The sequence below is a fragment of the Erpetoichthys calabaricus genome, chromosome 4 (genome assembly GCF_900747795.2).
Source record: "Erpetoichthys calabaricus chromosome 4, fErpCal1.3, whole genome shotgun sequence".
Taxonomy (NCBI): Eukaryota; Metazoa; Chordata; class Cladistia; order Polypteriformes; family Polypteridae; genus Erpetoichthys; species Erpetoichthys calabaricus.
The window spans coordinates 161397560-161413689 of NC_041397.2; the positions used below are offsets into that span (position 1 = coordinate 161397560).

A 16130-nucleotide genomic window follows, 5' to 3' on the forward strand; every position below is an offset into this window, starting at 1 on the left:
GATTGCATATAGCGCTGAACTGACCTCTCTGTACTATTGTTGCCTCTGCATGTCTTGGGGTACAAAAGAAACAGCAACATGTGTTGACTGTCAAGATCGGGGGGAAAAAAAAACACACGGTGTTATGCGAATGAATATGAATAATATGAATAATGTTGTATCCGTGTCACTATATTTTCCGAAATGTACTATACAGGTCATAAAATGAATAATTCCAAATATCACATATAACTACTGTTTTTTTTTTTTGACATCATAGACAATAAGGTGCACACTAATTCAGCATAAGCAGGAACACTCAAAACTGAATTAAAAAAATCAAGTGACGGTGAGATACGAAGAAGGCAGATTTACCAGCATGTGTGTGTCAGCTTTTATCCCTCCAGATCAGAGAATGTCCAGTTTCATTGCCTCAAAACACCACTCACATCTACAGTTACTCCCAGTTTCAAATAAAAACTAACCGTGTCAGATGCCTAGGGAGGTAGTATGTATCGTAATTGTGACTGAGAAAATAAAAGTGGAAAAAAAAAAAGAGGTAACTTTTACAAGTCCTATAAATGTACACCATCTGTTACAGACGCAAACCAAATGTATGTGTGTATTGTATAATATTAACAATAAAAGCAGCTCACTACTGAAAACGGCAAATATAGGAGGCAGTCAGGATCGAACTGGGGACTCTTGATTACAAGTCAGCAAATCTTACCGCTACGCCATGGAAGCTGTTGTATCGTCCTTGAAACTTTTGTGAAAGTGTTTATTTGATCTTTGGACTTCAGGCTTCACACATTATATAGTTTATTCCAACATTTTGTCATTTACTACTAAAATATGAAAAACGTTTCTGATTTAACAATGTGTTTACACATATTATTGTAGAAATGGAACACACATGTAATGCATGTGTTCCAAATAACGATCTATTATTTACACTCTAAAACTCCAGCACTTAACTCCCAGATAATCAATCAAGGCATGAGCTGGGAGAACTTTGTGCACATTCTGCGGCGGTGGGGGATGGAATAGGAGAGGTGCGAATGGATTTAAGGTGGGCCGGATCTACGAGTTTTTCGTAGGCTCTGGTAATTCTAGTGTTAAAACCCAGACTCTTGCAATATTATAACACTGCTCTCTATATAACCAGCCCTGAAGTCATATTGGATAGTGCCTGACATTCATATTCTCTCTACACTGCTGTCAAAAGCTAAATAGTATCATTTACAAAAGAGTAAATCCCTACCTTTCTAGGCCAGATATATTTTAAGTTACTTGCAATGCTTTTTTTCTGTTGGACATCAGTTGGTTAAAATGCCGAAATAAGCTTAAAGTGACCACATTACCCCTTACTCAGCTCACTTATACCAGTTCCTCTCCAATACAAAATGAGATCTCAAGATGAACATTTACTGGTGCTGCACATAAATATGAAGATGACAAATGTCTTTACATGTCAGCCTTTCTATTATACCACAATGCCATTGAGCAACTCCTTGAACATGTCCATTCAACATCATGGCTCAAACTTGATGCTCTCTTAATAGATATAGTCAAGAGGCTTGGTTTGTATTGACACTCAAATCCTGTATGATGTGTTGTTTGCTCATTTTTATTCTGTTATTTTAATGAGTTTAAAGATTTTCCTGTCTGCTGAAATAATAAAAATATTGCACAGTATTCATTTACAAGCTTTGAAAATTTCTGCAGAATATATCAATTTACCTTGTACTATTCCTCTGTAACTTTTACTTTGTTATTGTGCTTAAAATGTAAAGCTATTTTTGATATTTACTATTATATTGTCAGATAAACTTCCAAGCTCTACCTCTGTACAAACAGAAACATTTACCACTAAAAGAGCGTAAGCGGCAATTAAAACAAAAACAAGTTCTCTTGCAAGATTTTCAATAAAGAATTACACCTAAACAAATAATCATTTATCATCAACCCCTTCAAACAATTTTAAGAACTGAAATTTTAACATTCATTTTCTCATAAAGAGAAAAGAGGTATTTGAATTGAATATAACAGAATATTATATATCTTGAATGACCTGTAAGGTATGGATATTAACACTAGAAACCCTGAAGACTATGAAAAATGTTGTAATCCCCGGCCATCTTAAATTCCATCACATCTCTTCAACAACGTCTTTGTTTTGCAAATGTGTTAAATTAGCAAAAGCAGCAAGAAGCCTGCGATCCCATCCCCAATACACAGCTCAAGTTGGACAAAAAGTTCTCCCAGTTCAAGTCTGTTTATCTGAGTGCGAGGTAGGTCTGGAATTGTATAGGGTAAATAATGTCATTATTTGGAACACATGCATTTCATGTGTGTTCCATATCTATAATGATCTGGATAAATTTAGGATGACAGGAAATGTGAGGCAAGAAATGTTGAACACATAGCTAAAACAAACTTTTTTCATGTTATAGTATCAATAACAAAATTTTGACATAAAGTGTATAATGTGTGAATCCTGAAGTCCAAATAACAAATAAATACTTTCACAAAAGGTAAAAGTATAACAAAACAAGTGCACTTTTATCCAGGACTATAACCGAAGAAGAAGAAGAAATTGGGTTACTGGACGTTGCTGACACGACCACTTGGATGATGCAGAGGTAAGAACTGTTGTCTCGCGTGTTCGATTCCGGGTCCTTCCTGCATTTACCATTTTGAGTAGTGAGCTGCTTTTACTGTTACCATTATAGAATAAAAACATATTTAATTTGAGTGTGTAACAGCCATTGTAAAATTGTGATACTTGTAAAGGTTAGGGTTTTTTTTTTATCATTCAGTTTTATTCTCTCGGTCATGTTCACGCTCCCTCCGAACTGACACTGTTAAGTTTTCAAATAAAGATCTGGTATAACAGAGGTGAACTCTGATGAGGATAAGGGTTGTACATCAGAGAACGAGAACAGAAGTCCTCCCCGCAAGAAATGTTTAGGTCACACATAAGAACGCAGATGCACCAGGCATAAAGGAGAAAGATGGCACCATTTGGATGCAGCAAGAGGTTGGGCATCATCCTGCAAGTGATCTGCCACAAGCATGTCCTTCAACGAAACAGCAGGGCCTACAGAGCTCGCCAAGGTATCATGCAAAGTCCGGTTTTCGATTGGTTTTTGATGGTCTTTATATAAAACAAACATTTATATGTTACATAAAAGCTACATCAAATTGTTTACCTATATTTATTTACTTAACTTATGCACATGTGCTTCATCAGCAGACCTATGTCAATCAAACACAGGAAGCACTGCAGTCTACTTATGACTTTACGCTTTTGGAAGAATAGAGAATAAAACTGAATAAAAAAAAAAAAAAAAAAACTAACCTTTATAAGTGCCATAAATTTACACTGGCTGTTACAGACTTAAATCAAATGTATGTTTTACTATAATAGTAACAATATGACCAGCTCACTACTCACAACAGTAAATGCAGGAAGGACCCATAACCTCTTGATTATGAGACAGCAGTTCTTATCTCTGCAGCAACCAAGCGAATGTGTCCGCATTATCCCCTAACCTGATTTCTTTTTCTTCTGTTATATTCTTGAATAAAAGCACACTTGTTTTGTTATACATGTACCTTTTGTGAAAGTGTTTGATATTTTGACTTCAGTCTTCACACATACGCTTCATGTAAAAATGTGGTCATTGTTAATTAGAGGTGGGCGGTATGACCAAAATTCTATATCACGGTATTTTTCTAAATTATCCCGGTTTCACGGTATTGGACGGTATTTTTTTCCCCATGCATGAGTGAATGTTAACCACATTTTCCACTGCAATTACTGCAGTAGACTGGCTAAGAATAACCTATTCCACTGTTATGAGAATTGCACATTGTATTAAAAATCATTTTAATGTGCACACAAGTATTAATCCAGGTTTGCATGGCCCCATAAAGTGATAGTTTTCAAGGGGGTGGCACTAAAGAGAAGGAATCACATTGCATGACAGTTGCAGTCAAAATATAGAACCTTTTTATTGAAAAAATTTTGCAAAAACTTAAACTATGATTTTGACAACATATTTTCAACCATCCAAAGAGGCATTTAGACTTAGTAAAATATCCAGTGGTGCTTGTCAAAAGTTGTATTGCACTGAACATGTCTTAGAAAAGTAATAAATAGTAAATATTTTTTGTGAACCAACTACACTTTGTTAATGTTAACCATCTCTGTCCACTGACATGTTAAAGTGACTTTTTCAACAACTCTACCATCAATAAACTGCATAATATTTAAACTAATAAATAATAACAATAAAATCCATATTACTAACCGAAGGATATGGACGCAGGGCACATCGAAGCGCACGCGCACTGCCGCGCTGCAACGATGCGCACGCGCCCTGCCACACTGCAATGAGCCCGCCCATAGCTGACGACACAGCCACAGAAAATACGCCTACCAGAGTGATCGCCACTACAACGAGCCCGCCCATAGCTGACGACACAGCCACAGAGAACACACCCGCTAGACATATGAAGCACACGAAAAAGCTCCCAGGCAGAGGAGTCACGGCTCAAAAACGAAACAGCTCAACTAACGGAAATACAAATCTGAGTCCATAGCTCACAACACAGCCACGGAGAAAACAAAAACGAAACGATTCAGCACATATGTGAATCACATTACAGTACGGAATCCCCGACACCAGATGGAAAAAAAAAACAATAAACGAATGCTCCGTATTAAACGTAAGTGTGATTATAATTCCTAACAGTACACGACTTATAGCTAACGCGGTCACAGCTGCAAAAAGAAACAGCTCAACTAATCCACAATGAAAGAGCTCAACTAAATACAAACACAAGCCCGTATGGCTACGACCTGTAAACGAGCCCGTATGAATAAAAAGAATGAACAAGGGTGCCCACACAAAGAAACCGCTTTAGTACAAATATGTTTATTTAATTATATGAAAACTTTACCATGACTACAACCTGTACACTAAACCTGAGGTAAAGCGTGCACACCAGGTTGTACAGCCACCCGAGCGCGACCACCCACACCACCGCATATACCACGTTCGTTTAGTAATGTAGCCCTCCATGCCTGGATTCGCCGCCATGGCCACTTCAGCACGCGAATCCGCCGCCATCAGCAAACGACTTCTCGTTGACAACACAGCCATAGAAAAACAAACACGCGACTGCATAGCTGAAAACAATAAACGAAGGCACCTACAACTGAGTCACAGCTCCAAAAAGAAACCGCTGTAGTACAAATAGGTTTATTTAATTAAATGAACTGTCCCAGGACGCACCCACCCTCCATGACATTTCATCCCTCCAAGTATCAGAGTGAACAGAAAGTGATTGCCATTCTTGGATTTGCGATTCTTTCGAGAATCGCGGGCTTGCTGGTAAATAATAGTATTATAACTGATAGCTGCACTATTACTTCAAGACTTCAAGCCCAGGTGCATTACACAGTATTCACCAAATTAAAATAAAATAAAATAAAATAAAACAAGTGCAACTTTGTGATGACATCCTTACCAACTGTACCATCATTTAGGTAAACTGCATTAACATGGACCTTGCTTCAAGCTAAGCTATATACATAAATAATAAAACTGCAACTTGCATTTACTGTATAATGCTATTTGTGATTTATAGCCCTACGGAAGTGCATTAGGGCCACGGTGAAGAAAAAAAAAAATACAGACAGAGAGGGAAGAGAAAAAAAACAAACTACCGGTATATGTCAAGATTAAAGTCGACATTTCCACTTTATTCTCATAGTTTGTCATTAAAGTAGAATGTCGTAAACTAAACTTCATCCTAAAATCAATGTTTAATTTACTCGATTTTCTCAAACCCCGTCATAAGTTAATGCAGCACATTAAATGCTTTGTTTTGTGTTCCCCGACCCAGTTGTTAATCACTATGCTTCTTAAACTGACTTCTCCCGCACTAAGAGGAGACAGCAATCACCGCACAGAATCCATTCATTTCATGGTATTCCTGCTCTATAAAAATTTAGAATGCTAAATAAATACTTGATATCATTTTTATGATGAAATGCATTAATCCAGGTATTAAACAAGCACGGTAGTGAGGCGGTAGTGCTGCTCCCTTGCAGTAAGGGGTCCCCAGGTGTACGTTCAGTGTAGAGACCTTTATGGCAGGTGTGACGAAGCTCCAAAAAACTGAATGTATGAATGGGTATCGCACAGGTTTAACTTAAATATTGTGTAAATGTTGGGTTTGTGATCTGGTGGTCGGAGACATGAGCACAGAATTCAAAGGATGTTCTTCTGAGCGGGCTTTCTTTATTGCACGCGTGCTATCTGCCTGACGTACCAAAACCCCAGTTCCTAGCCTTCCTTTTACTTTCTCCACATAACCAATCACCACACGATAAATGTCTTCGTGGGCTAAGTTTATAACTAGTTTCAATTTCACAGAGTGTTCAGAACGTTAAAAATATCTTCGCTATACATGTTTAATTATGCCATCTATTCAGGGTTGCGCCCATCCCAGCAAACATTGTGTGCAAGGCAGGAGAAAATCCTGAACGAGTCGCCAGCACATCGCAGGGTGAATACGAGCAACACATACACCAGCAGGGTCAATATAGCATAACAAAATCCCACATCCTACATGACTTTGAAAGGAAACTGAAGCACGCCGAGTAAACCCACTAGAAAAACATGCAAATTCAAGGCAGGGTACACCCGAGGCAGCAGTGCAACCTCCACTCCATCGCTGCGGGTGCCTCCTCAGTACAAGAGGAAGTCAGTTTAAGAAGCACGTACTCGATTTAACATGGCTCGGGGAACACTTAACACAAAGCATTTAATGTGCTATATAACTTATGACAGGGTTTGAGAAAATCTAGTAAATTAAATATTCATTTTACGATGTTCTATTTTAATGGTAAATTGCGAGAATAAAGTCAACATGTCGACTTTAATCTGACATAAACGGTGAGAATAAAGTAGAAATGTCGAGAATAAAGTCAACATGTCATCACACTATTACACAGTACCCAGTATTACACAGTATTGAAAACAAATAAAACAAGTACAACTTGGCTTGCAGTATTATCCAGTAGTATAGAAACAGTATTTACACATTTGAACATAATGGTCCACATCTGACCTTTTAAAACAAAAGCATCTCCAGATAACGGACGCGACTCTTTATTTTCGGCAAAAGTTATTCTGTGTCATCATGTTCAACTTTATTGTCTGCTACAGCTTCAGTTTCGGAATGTTCTCTGTCCATTTTCAGAGTGTAATACCTATACTACCACTACCTATTTAGCGGTGTAGCAGTGAAAAAGAGCCCCCGTGCAACACCGCTGTGATTAGCAGTGTAGCAGTGAAAAAGGTCCCCACGTGAACAGTTTCCCGCTGCGTCATGTTCCGAACGTCGTTTAGGCAATTTAAACCGGTGTTGCGGTATAACAAAAATCCATATCATAACAAAAATAAAAAACGGTTTTCGGTAAGAACCAGTATACCGCCCAGCACTATTGTTAATAAAACATTATAAAATGTTTGTTTTAGCTATGTGTTCAACATTTCTTGCCTCACATTTCTTGTCATCCTACATTTATCCAGATCGTTGTTGGCACGGAACACACATGAAATGCACGTGTTCCAAAGAATGATATTATTTACCCTATACAATTCCAGGCACCTCACAACCAGATAAACAGACTTGAGCTGGGACAACTTTTTGTCCGACTTGAACTGCATAGGTTTGGGGTGGGGGTTGGGACAGCAGGCTGCTTGTGCTGATTGACACATTTGAAAAACAAAGATGCTGCTGAGGATAATGTGGCCTAGGATTATGACTTTTTTCATAGGCTTCAGAGATTCTAGTGTTATTGAAACAATGCACATTATAATTGACTGAACTTTGTATTTTCACACAAAGAATTACTAACTAAACATGCAATTTGGTCACATGAATGAGGAATTATGCATTTAATTCATTGTATACAGAGTCCTTGAAAAAAATTTGTTGGGATTCATTTTCTTAACGTATTAGCAGTAAATTCAAGAGATGTATCAAAGATTTTTATATAAAGTGAAAATGTCAAAGCTTCTGTGTTCCAATCTGTTACACCACCTTACCATTAAAGCTGTGCTTGGCTACCATTATATACATTAATATACATTATCGAACTTTTACTTCCTTTATTGTCCACTACACCAGAGAATTATGATATAAACAAGTAAACTGTGTACTTAAAAAAACCAAAGATGAAAGAAAAGATCTGTGATATACCTACCAATGATATTTCCAAGAGCCCAAACAGCTTGCTCACATACATTCTGGTGAGGTGAATGAAGCAATCTCAGGAAAAGTGGTACAGCATCTGAAAAAGTGAAATAAAAATTCAGTTTCTTTCATAAACACCAACATAGTTAATTCTTTATTTGCAAACGCCTTTCATTTTCACAAAAACTAAAGGAGAAATGTTTGTCATTTTTACATCCGAGTATTTTATAAAACTTTTTTTGCATTACCTTTTATTAAACACTTCTATTATAATGAGTCATACGTTTCTGTAAATAAAGAGGACACGCTCCCGTCCATATAAATGGGGCTGAGGTGGAGTGTGTTTCCAGCTTCAAATTCCTGGGGTCCACATCTTGGACAATAAACATTTCCAGTCTGGTTTAAAAAAAAAATCACAACAATGACTTTACTTTCTGAGGAGGCTAAAGAAAGCCTGCCTGTCTCCTCAGATTCTGTTAAACTTTTATTGCTGCACTCTTCACAGCATATTGACAAACTGCACTATGGTGTGGTACGGCTACTTCTTCATAGCTGATGGAAAGGCCCTGCAACAGGTGGTGAAAACTGCCCAGCACATCACTGGCATCTTGCTGCCAACTATTGCTGACCTGCAGCATACACAGAGTCTGTGATGGGCTCGCAACATCATCAAGGAAGCCTCACTCTCCAACCCTAGACTGTTTACCCTCCACCATTCAGGGAGGCACTACAGGAGCCTTCGGTCGCACACCAGCAGGCCAAGGAACAGTTTCTTTCATAACACCATTATGATTCTGAACTCTCAATCTTTACCACTAAATAGCTGACCTTTCTAAATATCAATAACCTCTGACTGTACTCTATGTATATTTTCATCTATTTACATATATTTATTCTGTATATAAAAATGTTTCATATCTCTATTTGTACCATGTATCTGTACTACTGATCAGTATTCACATCTATATACTCTTCCTTTTATATACTATCCATCCATTTTCCAACCCGCTGAATCCGAACACAGGGTCACGGGGGTCTGCTGGAGCCAATCCCAGCCAACACAGGGCACAAGGCAGGAACCAATCCCGGGCAGGGTGCCAACCCACCGCAGGACACACACAAACACACCAAGCACACACTAGGGCCAATTTAGAATCACCAATCCACCTAACCGGCATGTCTTTGGACTGTGGGAGGAAACCGGAGTGCCCGGAGGAAACCCACGCAGACACGGGGAGAACATGCAAACTCCACGCAGGGAGGACCCGGGAAGCGAACCCGGGTCTCTTAACTGCAAGGCAGCAGCGCTACCACTGCGCCACCGTGCCGCCCTCCTTTTATATACCACTATCTGTAAATTCAAATATCATATAGATATATATTCTCAACTGTATGCTGCCTTACTGCACCTTGCAATTTATTGTACTTTAAAGTACTATTTGCACCCACTGTCTATTGCACCTTAGTCTACTATTTGCACTTTCTGGTTAGATGCTAAACTGCAATGACAATAAAGTTGAATCTAATCTAATACTTTTTAAATAAGTTGAATTACAAAGTGTAACTTTGGAGTATTTGGAAATACAAAAAAAAAAAAATTTGGACTCAAGTGTCAGTAGGTTTTGCACCATAGAAAACAATTTACCCAAACTATTCTGTAACATTTTAGTAGTTATTTACAGCTCTGATGCTTATCTTTCTGATCATAAAATAGGTTATTACGATAGCAATTGACAAGAAGAAATTATAATGGCAGAATTACAGTATTTGAGGGTTCCTCTAGAGTGCCTTTCATTGCATGATTTGGCATCAAAACTAATCATTACATTGTAATCTCATAACAGGCTTAAGTTAGAGTTTGGAATTTTTCTGTCCAGCCGTTATAGCTCTAGACCGTCCTCAAGAAACTGTGACACACAGACACATGCACATCGATCATCGAGATAGATGGTTTTGGTATCAGGGGACCCTAAAACATCAAGATCTGTTGAAAACCAGATATTGAAACTTTTGATGAATTTAAAGCTTTGGCTTCTCCCCTATAGATGACAAGTAATTGTGAGGGAGGTTGCAAAGCAAAAAACTAGTCAAGACATAAATTTAACCTATTCTCTTGTGAGAAAAAAATGGTAGTTTTATGTTGTCATCATACACTCAACAAAAATAAAAATAAAGCAACATGCAGAATCTAAGCATGAAAAAGCAAATAATATCCATGCTATCCCCATGTCAGTTAAGAATCAGAGCTGATTTCTTCTATTCATTAATTCAGGAATTTTTACAACCTTCAACAACATAAAACTCAGAACCATCCCTTGGCAGTTCAGTCTTTAGCATTCAAGTTAATGAAGACATCACCACAAGGACCAAAGTAATTTGCAATGATCCTAGATTAGCGGCCTTTTTACTCTGGGGGAAAAAAAAGTTACAAGGTAATTTCCAAACAATGTTAAATAAATCATTCTACAGAAGAAAAGATAATTATTTAAAATTGGAGGGCTTGGGGGTGGGGGTACAAAAAATTATACTCTAAGAAACCAGAAATAACCAAGAATCTACCTCCAAGGATGAACTCACTTCTTTAACATGGTAAATGTTAGAATTGTTAGTACTATTACAAGAAAAAAAAGGAAAGGGGAAAAATTCCGTCTTTCCCAAAAGGGTAACAAGGAGAAAACTTTTTTCTCTACATACAGAGGATGGCAGCATGATTTAGTTTTGCAAACTGGGACCCGAAGAAACTTCAGACATTCAAAGTGAAATACTGTAGACAGGCAGGTGAAGCTGCTTGGTCATCATACACAAATTCATGTTTGGTGACCACCAACACACAATGCATCACCATGACCGCCTAATACCATGTGTCCAAAGCATGGTGGAGGATGAGTGATGCCTAAAGAACTGGATGCCCTGCAGTCATTTGGTCCAACATGAAATACTCTTGATATTAGGGTAGTCTAGAGAAAAATGCAAGCCTTCCATTTCAGAGTGGAAACTAGGATGAAACTAGATTAGGACAATAATCTTTGTCACACTAACATAACATCTAATCCACAAACAAGTTGAAATTCTGTTCATGAATGAATCTGCTCATGAACTGATGCAATGCTGCAAGGAGGAGTATACTAGAATTTCCAACACAATGTAAGGACCTAAAAATGAATCCTAAAAATACACTAGTCAATTTACTGCTGTTAAGGGTATCTTTATAAAGCTAAAGAATCATGGGCTGCACTTAATTTTAAAACACATGGGTTCAATATGTTGAATAATTGTAGGTTTAATAAATTAGGCAGAACATTTTCTAGTGTCATTAAAATGTGACACTTCCCTAAATTTAAACCTTGGTAAAAACTACATGTTTGTCAGTTGCAGCCTGAAACAAAAAACTACAAAACTTAACTCTAGTGTACTGACTTTTCAACACAACTTCAGATCAAGAGACATAGGATTTATCAGGTTATCCTTCTCAGTTTTGCTAGTGTGCACATAATATTTGGGAGAAATATGTCAGAGAACATCCTTACTGTTGCTTTCATTCTCAATTAGGAATTAATTTAAGAAAATGAAAAGCATCAGTCACTGCACAAATCAATAGCACTGTGTTATTTCATTTGGAAAGCCTCAACTACATAACATGTTTGGGTTTTGCAGACCACCATCTCTTATTCATACTTTATTTTCCACTGAAAAAGAATAACCTTTTTCATTTTATATGCAAATTTAAAAGTGTTCCATGGAGCAGACTGGTACAATGGTCTGCAGTATCTGAAAGACCTGCTAACGTGTGCACTATACTTCAAGGCTGACTTGTAGTTTGAGGGGAACATTTCCGAGTCTCCCAAAAATACTTGCTGATATGGTCTAAGAGAAAGCAGAGACATAAGCTGCTTTTTTACATTGTAAGCCATATTCTCTCCATTACACATTGTGGGTAGCACTTGTAATTGGTCAAACACTTTAGACACAGAACCGTCATACTGTCAGAGGCAATAAAAATATTACTGCCAGTACAACCTCTATCATATTTGCCTAATTCAGTTCAGGGTTTTATGGGGCAACAGGCTAAGTCAATAATATTAGGTATGAGGAAGAAGGACTATGGATTTAGAAAGTACTCGGATACCTTTTACTTTCTGCACAATCTTTTGTAGATTTAATTTTAAATGGAAAAAACTGCCATTTAATCTACACTCTAATACATAATGACAAAGTGAAAATGTTTTCAGAGAGATTTGCAAATTTATCAAATATCTAAAATTGAAGTCTCATTAATGTAAGCATTCAGACACTTAATTCAGTACCAAGTACTTTGTACTTGGTATGTTTCTACAAGCTTTACACACCTGGATTTGGGCAGTTTATCCTATTCTTCCTGGCAGATCCACTCAATCTCAGTTAGATTGAATGGGAGGTATCTTTAAACTGCCATCTTCACACATATCTAAAGATATTCTATGTGGTTTAAGGCTGAGTTTTGGCCGGGCCACTAAAGGACAGTCTGACAATTGTCTCAAAGAGACAACAGCATTATTTTGGCTATATGTTTTGGGTCATTTCTATGCTGAAAGGTGTGCACTCTGGAGCAGGTTATCTTTAAGGAGCTCTCGCTCTCTGTATTTAGCTGCATTCATCATTCTCTCAATTCTGACCAGTTTTTCTGTCCCTGCTGCTGAGAAGCACCCCTATGCTACCACCACCATGCTTCATCGGAAGGATGATATTAGACAGGTAATGAACAGTGCCTCTGCCAAGAGAGTTCAACTTTTGTCTCATCAGACCAGAGAATTTCCCCATACTCTCAATGTCATTTAAGCTGCCATAATCCTTTGTCTCAAGCATGGCTTCAGTCTTTCCACTTTACCATAAACACCTGATTGGTGGAGTACTGCTGTGATGGGCATCCTTTTGATAAGTTCTCTTATCTCAAAGAGGTCTCCTGAAAGGTAATTCGTCTCTCTTGACTCGCTATTTCTACTCCTAACCCTTTCCATAATGCTTTGCTAGGATATGATAATTCTTTAACCAAGTCTTCCGCAAAAGTAAACTGCATTACTACTCTAATAACTAACCTCAACGCATGTAAAAAATCTAGGCAGTTCGGCATAAATACGAATATTACAATTACACCTTTAGATGAACAATGTATTAAATCTATAAAAACAGATTATAGATTAAATAGAAAATACGCACAGAGTGGCGCTAATAAAAATAACTTAATTTCTATTTTCAAAAACCCATAATGCACATAAAATTCAGCTCTGCTCTTCTGAAACATTAAATATGGCTTTACTAAATGTTAAAGCATTAACCAACAAGACGTTTTCCATCAATGGTCTTATTAGTGATAGTGCAATAAAATCAATTTTCCTATGTGAAACGTGGCTTAGCTCTGATGGCGCAGCTGTTTTAATTGAATCTGCGCCTCCAAATTACAGCTTTGCTCGTGCGGATCGCCAAGGAAAGATGCGGCAGTTTAGCAAACATTTACTCAAGCTGGTTGAAGTGTCAAGGTGTCCGTTTTGGTAAATTCAAGTCCTTTGAGTATCTTGCCGTTGTTATTCATGGAGTTTCTCAGTCTCTAGTATTATCTGTGTATAGACCTCCTAAATACAATGCGTCTTTCTTTGAGGAATTCTCAGACTTGGTGTCAATTATAATTACGAACTATGACGCGCTCCCAATAGTTGGTGACTTTAATTTTCATATCGATAAACAGTGTGACCCAAAAGTAAAAGAATTTATGAACCTCCTGGACACTCTTGATTTGAGACAGCTCGTTAATCAGCCTACACATAAAGCATGTCATACGTTAGACTTAGCAATTACTAAAGGAGTGAAAGTTGATGTGAAGCAGATCATTGATATTGGTCTATCAGACCATTTTCTTTTAGTATTTAATATAGAAATGATAGAAAACATTCACAAGAAAAATAGTTAAAAAATGCTTATTTGATTCATTAGCAGCTTCAAAATATACAAACATTGTAAGCAACCAGTCCGTTTGTAGTGCTAACTACAATAGCGAGGATAATGTAAATAGTAAGGTGGAAAAATTTAATACTATGGCAAGAGCTGCTGCTGACATAGTCGCACATGAAAAGACAGTTAAAAAATCTTCTAGCATTGTTATACCATGGAAGACCCAGAGTGTGTCTGATTTAAAGAGAACATGCCAGACAGCTGAGCATAAATGGAGAAAAACTAAACTAACTATCCACTATGAGATATTGAAGGTTAAAATAACAGAATACAATAACACAGTCCATCTTGAGAGGTGCTGCTATTTCTCTAGAATTATAAACAACAATGCTAGTAATCCCAGAGTCTTATTCTCTATGATTGATCGTCTGCTAAACCCAGCTAACTCAACAAAATGCCTCCAGAATACTTCCAGTGAAACTTGTGAAGCTATTGCTGTATTTTTCAATCAAAAAATTAATGATATTAGAAATAATATAGTATGTCTCCCCAACACTGCACATTCTCTTAAGCCACAGTACTCTGTTAAAAACAAATTAAATTCTTTCACCAGGATAGATTTACCTGATTTATATAAAATAATTTCTCAACTGAGGCCCTCCACCTGCGTCCTTGACCCAATACCAACAAGTTTTTTCAAAGAAGTATCGGGCGTTCTAATTGATAGTATTCTTGACATAGTAAATTCGTCATTAGATACGGGGGTCTTCCCAGACTGTCTAAAGACTGCTGTAGTTAAACTCCTACTCAAGAAAAATAATCTCGACCCCACGGCTTTGGAAAATTTTAGACCTATTTCTAACCTGCCTTTCTTAAGTAAAATTCTAGAGAAGGCTGTGATTATGCAGCTAAATGACTACCTCAATAAACATGCTATTCTTGATAAGTTTCAGTCAGGTTTTAGAACAAATCACAGTACAGAAACTGCACTCATTAAAGTAGTAAATGACTTGCGGGTAAATGCAGACAGAGGCCATTTATCTGTTCTCATCCTCTTAGATCTGAGTGCCGCATTTGACACCATTGATCACAATATTCTTAGGAATCGCCTTAGTCAATGGGTGAGCCTCTCTGGCAGGGTCTTAAATTGGTTTGAATCCTACCTGGCAGGTAGAAAATTCTGTTAGTTGTGGTAATTACAACTCAAAGACATATGATATTCTGTATGGTGTTCCACAAGGCTCTATCCTGGGTCCGCTGCTCTTTTTCATCTACATGCTTCCGTTAGGTCAGATTATCTCGGGGCATTAGCTCTGTGAGTTTCCACAGCTATGCTGATGACACGCAGCTGTATTTATCAGTAGCGCCCGATGACCCCGACTCTGTTGTTTCACTAATATAATGTCTTACTTGTGTTTCTAAATGGATGAATAGTAATTTTCTCAAGCTAAATAAAGAGAAAACAGAAATTTTAGTGATTGGCAATAATGGATATAATGAGGTTATCAGAAACAAACTTGATGCATTAGGATTAAAAGTCAAGACGGAGGTAAAGAATTTAGGGGTAACTGTTGACTGTAACCTGAATTTTAAATCGCATATTAATCTGATCACTAGGACAGCATTTTTTCCCCACTTAACATAGCAAAAGTTAGACCTCATATCAATGAAAGATGCTGAGAAATTAGTTCACGCGTTTGTTTTCAGTCGACTAGATTACTGTAACGCACTCCTCTCAGGACTACCCAAAAAAGACAAATCGATTGCAACTAGTGCAGAATGCAGCTGCTAGAATCCTAACTAGGAAAAGAAAATCCAAGAACATTTCTCCAGTTTTGATGTCACTACACTGTGTCATTCAGAATGGACTATAAAATACTGCTTATGGTTTACAAAGCCTTAAATAATCTTGCTCCATCTTATATATCGGACTGTCTGACACCTTATAT

At 37.5% G+C, this 16130-nt stretch overlaps 1 protein-coding gene across 1 annotated transcript in view; it reads right to left on the bottom strand.

Annotated features, from left to right (window-relative positions):
* Positions 1-16130, bottom strand: part of kpna3 (karyopherin alpha 3 (importin alpha 4)) — a 287088-nt gene that overhangs the window by 120421 nt on the left and 150537 nt on the right. The window contains 1 exon segment of the mRNA XM_028790479.2: positions 8270-8356. Coding sequence (XP_028646312.1) covers positions 8270-8356 — 87 coding nt within the window.